The sequence below is a fragment of the Sinocyclocheilus rhinocerous genome, unplaced genomic scaffold, assembly GCF_001515625.1.
Source record: "Sinocyclocheilus rhinocerous isolate Xijiao unplaced genomic scaffold, SAMN03320098_v1.1 scaffold1004, whole genome shotgun sequence".
Lineage (NCBI taxonomy): Eukaryota > Metazoa > Chordata > Actinopteri > Cypriniformes > Cyprinidae > Sinocyclocheilus > Sinocyclocheilus rhinocerous.
The window spans coordinates 68,821-76,111 of NW_015627248.1; the positions used below are offsets into that span (position 1 = coordinate 68,821).

Genomic DNA, 7,291 nt, shown 5'->3' on the forward strand with positions numbered 1-7,291 from the left:
TGCACCACAGACGGAGTGTGTGGAGCTGGCGTTACGTGTGTGGACCTGGCGTTACGTTTGTATGCCCGCCCGGTCTGTTCTGTTCTCGTGCTCCATTTAGGCGCGCTGCATTCTGATTGGTTCGGATAGCATACTGCGTGCGGGAGGTCGGGGGCGTGGAAAATCGTGCTATAAAGCGATTTAGAAATCGCGCAAGCTCAAATCGCGATTTTATGACGATTTCGATTAATCGCACAGCTCTAATTCACACACACAGATATGAAGTGTTGGTTTGTGTTTGTCTGTCTGTAGCTCACTGAGATATTACGCTGTGTCATTTTTGAGTTATCTTGGACCTGATGTGCAGAAATATGTCGTTCTTTTGGAACATTTTGTGCTGTAATGGTGTGAACCTCAGCGTTTATCTAAATCAGTCAGAGAAATTCCTGGTCAGTAACCAAGTGTCATGAATCATGACGTATTTTAAATAGTTTTAAATGAAAACAGCTTTTTTTTGTGTGTGTGTTCAGAGCTCCTGTCTTGGTGGCCATAGCCTTAATCGAATGCGGGATGAGGTACGAAGATGCTGTCGAGTATATTCGTCAGTGAGTCACACAATCAAAGTTTTTCATTTTTCTGTGGAATATGATTTGTTTTTGTCATTTTGTGATGTGACCGATCATTTTTCTTTTTAGGAAAAGGCGTGGGGCTTTTAACGCCAAACAGCTTATGTACCTTGAAAAATACAAACCCAAGATGCGCCTGCGCTTCAAGGATGCCAATGGTCAAAACTGCTGCATTCAGTAAATAAACATTCATCCAAAGGATCTTTGGAAACGACTGATATAATTATTATTGTTAGTGTTATGATCCATTTTGTTTGATTACTATATTGGACCAGGATTTTGCTGTACTACAGTGCCAAGCACACAAACAGGTTACGCAGTAGTGTTTTTTTTGACCAAACAGTCTAGCCAATCTTGTAAACTCACAGGCAGGTCTCGCTAGTGATGTTTTTCATTGTGGCAAACGCATTGGTATAATGATTGACTGCAGTTGTTAGTGTTTTATGCCCTATCTAAAACTAGGTGTCCCCAGTTTTCTGGATTGTGTAACAACATCCTGCGGTGATCAGCATCCTGCTGTAAGTGATCTCACTTTGTTGGTGCTTCTCTTGAAGTCTGTCAGCTTCTCCAAAGTTACATGGGCACCACTACTGTATCTAATGTTATAGATATTAAACATTCCAAGAGATTCATAGCACTGATGGATACTAGATTATGGTCGTCAGTAAAATGGACAGATGAATGAAATCCTAGATAATCCAATCAACAAAACTTCCTCTTCAAACTGATTGTGAAATGAGTCAAATTCAGAGAATTAAAAAAAAAAAAAAATTTTTATTTTTGGTGTAATGTTTTTTTTTTCTCATCACTTAATGCTGGTGGAAAAATGAAATTTTGGCATAAATGGACATCTGATACACTGTAGTATGTGCAAGAAACATTGTATTAGATGTCTGATTGTAATACAATAGAAATGTGATGTATATCATGGTAGTGAATATTTTTTCAATACTCATCTATGGTGTAAAGTAATTCAAATTCCATGAATCTGATTCCTGAAATCAGATTTAACATCCTTAATTATGTATATTATTAAACATGAATGAGTAAAGCAGTTCAGTCCATTATGTGTAATAATACAAGATACATCATATATTTACTAACAAAAAAAGTACCATGGTATTTCTGTGTTTTTAAACATGTCTTTGGCAATATGAATTTATTTTTATTTTTTTTGTATTATATGTCAATCTAATACAAAAAAGATATATTTTTTTTTAACAGAAAATTTATTTTTTCAGTTTTTTTTTTTCGCCAAACGAAGAGAATATTCGTGCAATTTCTAACGTGTGGACTTTCGGTGGGGTTTTCTTTTCTTGACCACTAGTCGGTGCAATGCAGATTGACTGGACAGACAGTCAAATGGATGTTGCCTGAACGCGAATGCTACTATGGTAAAGGTTAGGCTCATGAATATTAATCACGTTGCGTGACTGGATACTTTAGGAAGGTGTGCGCAGATCCGTCAGTATGATCTATTTAATATTCATGAGCTAAACCTTCGCAGTAGTAGAATTAGTAATTCCGTAGTCCGGACTGTTTACAACCATGGCAAGCCATATTAACATTTATTCCTTAAAAATATTGTATTTTACACTATATTTTGTTACTAATACATGTTTTTAAAGTACTAGTAAGCAGAATTGTGACTAATATCTTGTATTTATTCATCACACGCTGTTACTATCCCAATTTAAAACTACCAATTTCATTTTTAGTATTAAATAATTTTCTCAGTTGAATTCAATGGTGATCTGTGGTTCAGATATCTATTAGGCTGTTCACTTATGACTTATATGTATTCCGGATGTTGCTGGTACCTGTTTCAGTCTTTATTAAATTGGATGGATGAGTTTTTAGACACTGCATGAAAAAAAAAAATTCAAATAATTTTATTTTTTGTTGTAATGTTTTTTTTTCTCTTCACTTAATGCTGGTGGAAAACTGAAATTTTGGCATGAACGGACATCTGATACACTAGTATGTGCAAGAAACATTGTATTAGATGTCTGATTGTAATACAATAGAAACATAATGTATATCATGGTAGTATAAATAATTTTCTCAGTTGAATTCAATGGTGATCTGTGGTTCAGATATCTATTAGGCTGTTCACTTATGACTTATATGTATTCCGGATGTTGCTGGTATCTGTTTCAGTCTTTATTAAATTGGATGGATGAGTTTTTAGACACTGCATGAAAAAAAAAAAATCAAATAATTTTATTTTTTGTTGTAATGTTTTTTTTTCTCTTCACTTAATGCTGGTGGAAAACTGAAATTTTTGGCATGAACGGACATCTGATACACTAGTATGTGCAAGAAACATTGTATTAGATGTCTGATTGTAATACAATAGAAACATAATGTATATCATGGTAGTATAAATAATTTTCTCAGTTGAATTCAATGGTGATCTGTGGTTCAAATATCTATTAGGCTGTTCACTTATGACTTATATGTGTTCCAGCTGTTGCTGGTACCTGTTTCAGTCGTTAGTACTTATTCTTTAACCACTAGTAACTATTCAGATATTTACCAGCATCTATTCCTGTTTCCATGCTACAAATTGGATGGATGAGTTTTTAGACACTGTATGTATTAAAGTGTCCTTATATATCCGTATAATAATATAATGAATAGCTTGTAAATAGTACGTAAATTAAAAATACGAGTTAAAGATATAAATGTGAAAACGGCTTGCCATAAAAACCTGCACAAAACGCCGAAGCCACTGGATTGGGACGCCGCTGTGACGTAAATGACCCAGTTCAGATGGCGCATCCTTTCACCACATTCACAGGACCAAACTCATAACGGGCAAAGGGCTTGAATAACAGAATTATCCATTTAACTTTTTGTTCAATCTACTTTGGAAGTTAAAGACGTATTGTTTTTATTCAGGTCTTCCTGTCTGATTTCGCTAGTCTGCAATCATGATGCCGGTAAGTTTGTAACAGCTCATGATACTTTACTGCCGCTGAGACTCAGAGCTGTCGGTCAGAAGCATGATTGACAGCTCTCACTCAACATTCATAACTCGTGTATGCATTGCGTTGGACTGCGGGATTCAGTTAGACTATCATGAAGGAATGCGGCTCTTATGGCTTGTCAGTCGTAGTAAGGATCGAGTTAGAGAAGCAGGCATGCTGAAGAAATCACTGCATGTGCCAAATCATATCAAATGGGTGTGATACGGATTTTAATATGAAATATTAAATTGCCTGTTATGAGGGTCAAGTGACTGGTCACATACAGTATATCATTTTAAGTCAACAAAACAACAGTACCGTGCGTGGCTTCTCAGATTTTGGTTGAATGCAGTTGGCTTACTGTAAAATGTCCTAGAGTGAATTACATGCACAATAGGATCTCTTTATATTTACATACACTATAAAACATTTTTTGAAAGAAGATTATTGGAGTATATTTTATAAGAAAATATTTCAGTTTTTCTAATTCTGGTGTTTCTATTGTTTGTGAAATTTACTAGCAATTTCTGAGTGAAAATTGTTTCTACAGTTTTTCTTCTTCACTTATCCACTCTTAAAATGTATGAATGTATTTATGCTCTAATATATAGATGTTTTGTTTAAAATTTGGATTTGAAAAGCTTTTTGATTCTTTCTGAAAAAGGGCATTTTTGGACCAGTTGGTTAATACTAATAGTGATTTTTAAAATGGCTTAGAAAAAGTTCTGCACTTGCAGTCTAGCATCACCTTGCTTTATGTGATACTTTGCATCAGATTATATATAAATAAATGTATGTATACACACACACACACACACACACACACACTTTGGTCAATATTGGTTTATTTTCCTTGTAGCTATAATGTTTGTCAGTAACACTTTACAATTACAATACGATTTCATTTTTGTTTACATTAGTTAACCACATTATTTAACGTGAACTAATAATGAATTTATTAATTATTTATTATCAATATCAGTCAATGTTAATTTCAATATGTACTAATGCATATTTAAAATCAAAACATTGTATTTGGTAAAGTAATAGTTAATCCAAAAATGAAGATTCTGTTGTCATTTACTAAACCTCAAGTTTTTCAAAACCTTTCTTCTGTTGAAGATAAAAGAAGATATTTTGAAGAATGTTGGTAATTAAACAGCTGCCGGTAGCCATTGACTTCCATATTCTGAAGAAAATGTTGGTTACCAACATTCTTCTTTTGTGTAGAAGAAAGACATTCATACAGGTTTGGAACTTGAGGGTTAGTATATAACAATAAATTTAAAATTTTGGGTGAACTATCCCTTTAAATTTAATTAATGAAATGTGAACTAGCATGAACAAACAATGAACAACTATATTTTTTTACTAATAATACTTTTTTTTTTTTTTTTTTACTTTTTAATATTTTTGCTTAAAAATCTGTTTATTGTTAGTTCATGTTTGCTAATACATTTACTAATGTTAACCAGTGAAACATTGTAAAGTGTTCCCGGATTGTCTTGTTCACCCAGGTATTACTATAAAATGCTATGTATTTTTAATTCATTCTGCTTTTACTGATATTTATTCTACATTCTGGTTGTGTTTGTGTCCCTCATCCTGTCAGATTTCTTGTACTGTCATTGTTTCTGAGTGAGAGTGATGCAGTTTGTGGCTGTGTTGAATGAAACATTAGCCTGCTGGGAGTATTTTAAGGCGCTCTGCGGTGAGCTGTGGAAAGGTTGGGTCAGTTGTCGGAATTCCTGAATTGTGACACACTCAGGGTTGTGTGCTTCTAAATCCCTCACACCCCAAATCCTGGAGCACTTTTTCCAGCAATTGCACAGAATACTGTTAAAATAGAAACTGCCATTTTATTTTTCATCTCCATGAGGCAGCAGTGTCCCTCATTTTAGAGCACAGATTACAGGGAGAGCCAGATAGGGTCAAGGGTCAAAGGTGAATGAAAGGAGCATCCTCTGTACTGAAGTTAACCTTTCACCTTTGCACAGGCAGTCACATTTAGAGTTCAGACAGCTTGGACTGAGAGTGGATTTAGAGTTAACTGATAGAGTTAATGGACTGCACTCTTCCCCTGTAGTGAACAGAGATTCCCTCACTTTTGGCTGCATGTTTCCTTTTTTTGGCTGCATAGACCACAGGAATGATTCCATAACATATCAAACTCCAATGCAGACATGTGCGATTAACCTCAGTACTCCAGATTGACATATAATTATAAAAGCAGACTTTAAGAATCGATCTGCCAAACAACCAACATGCACAGATTAGTGATGGGAAGTCCAATTCTTTTCTGTGAACTGGTTCTTTCAGACAGTTTATTTCAATAAACTGGTTCAAATAACCTGTTCACCTGTTTGTTTGTCACGTATACACAATTCTATTAATAAAGCACCCAGTATTTATGTGATATGTGGATGTTGTACATGTCTAAAGCATATAGATTGAATAAAGAAGTCTTAATCAACTAACCTTTTTATGTAAACCATGAAAAACCATAAAAAACTTTAATTTCACCACTTGTTGCCATACTACTGTTGACTTGAAACGACTGCCATCGGATCACTGTTGTATTTTCAATACATTTTAGTTGTTATACTTTATGCTTTTCGGTAAAAGACATCAGAAACATACACTGTAAATTCCAATTAGTAAACCTTACTTAAAAAAAGCATGCAAACGATTGCCTTGAAAAAACCAAGTAAAGTGAAATAAGAATAGTAATTTGTAATAACAAAGGTTTATTTAGTGTTGTAAACTTACACGCAAGTTCTGGTAACTCAGAATCACTATTTTCAACAACTAAATGAATAAGTACAATATACTATGTGCGTATTTCAAACAACTCTTTTATTTAAGTTGAGCCAACTCATGTAACATTTCCTGCAACTTGGAATTTCTAAGTTGTATTCTAGAAGTAAAAAAAAGAAAAACAAGTTTAAGACATTCAAAAATTACAGTACAAATATGTTTGTCAAAGTGTCAATAAAGAAGTCAATGACATGGTTTATTTTAAATATTATTATTAAATATAATAAAAAATATTGAAAACATTCAAGGTAGCAACATACATTTTTAGGGGTTGTAGGGTGTTTTCTTAGATCTGTGAAAAAAGAAAATAAATACAGTGGTTAACATGTATACTTCATCCACAAGAAATTATTTGAAAAATAATTTAATATTGTAAATAAAGTGTAGCACATGATTGAGTCAAAAACTGCTCTACTGCTGTATAAGAGATTAAAAATGAAATACCTTACCTTCAGTGTACTGAGGCCGAAACAGTACGGTGTTCACCAGACTGCTGTTCAGAGAAGACAGCTGCCACAAGCACTTGTCCTAAATATGACAAATAATTATTCAGTTAAAAGCAAGTTCCACTATTGTTGTGAATTGTAGATTACAGACACATTCATTCCTTGATATTTGCATACGTTACAAGAAAGAAAGAACATTTCTATACATATCTACTTGAGGCCTCAGTCATAAAACCAATTGAAAAGCAGCATTTCCTCGGTATTACAGTAGTAATTAAGTGTTTCAACACAGCAAAGAAATAATTACTGCAAGAAAAAGAGCTCATTCAGTTTAAACCTTAAATGTGTGATCACGTAATGACTATGATTGTGATGTATTAAAAATATTGACAATAAAATTGTAAACTTAAAAATAACTTCAGTGACCAAAGCCTCAGTGTTATAAAATTAT

The 7,291-nt window shown here is 33.7% G+C and overlaps 2 protein-coding genes across 7 annotated transcripts in view; both read left to right on the top strand.

The window, feature by feature from the left end:
* The window catches only part of LOC107725240 (protein tyrosine phosphatase type IVA 2-like), a 5,340-nt gene extending 3,693 nt beyond the window's left edge, over window positions 1-1,647 (top strand). For 3 of the 6 annotated variants that reach the window (XM_016534443.1, XM_016534436.1, XM_016534450.1), the window contains 2 exons: window positions 510-584; window positions 675-1,644. In XM_016534443.1, coding sequence (XP_016389929.1) covers window positions 510-584; window positions 675-786 — 187 coding nt within the window. In that variant the 3' untranslated portion in view covers window positions 787-1,644. Of the gene's footprint in view, window positions 1-509; window positions 585-674 lie in introns of all 6 variants that reach the window. The other 3 variants (XM_016534461.1, XM_016534470.1, XM_016534477.1) reach the window with 2 other exon arrangements.
* A 1,648-nt stretch (window positions 1,648-3,295) lies between these two features.
* The window catches only part of ppp1r13ba (protein phosphatase 1, regulatory subunit 13Ba), a 42,647-nt gene continuing 38,651 nt past the window's right edge, over window positions 3,296-7,291 (top strand). The window contains exon 1 of the mRNA XM_016534492.1: window positions 3,296-3,550. Coding sequence (XP_016389978.1) covers window positions 3,542-3,550 — 9 coding nt within the window. The 5' untranslated portion in view covers window positions 3,296-3,541. The remainder of the gene's footprint in view (window positions 3,551-7,291) is intronic.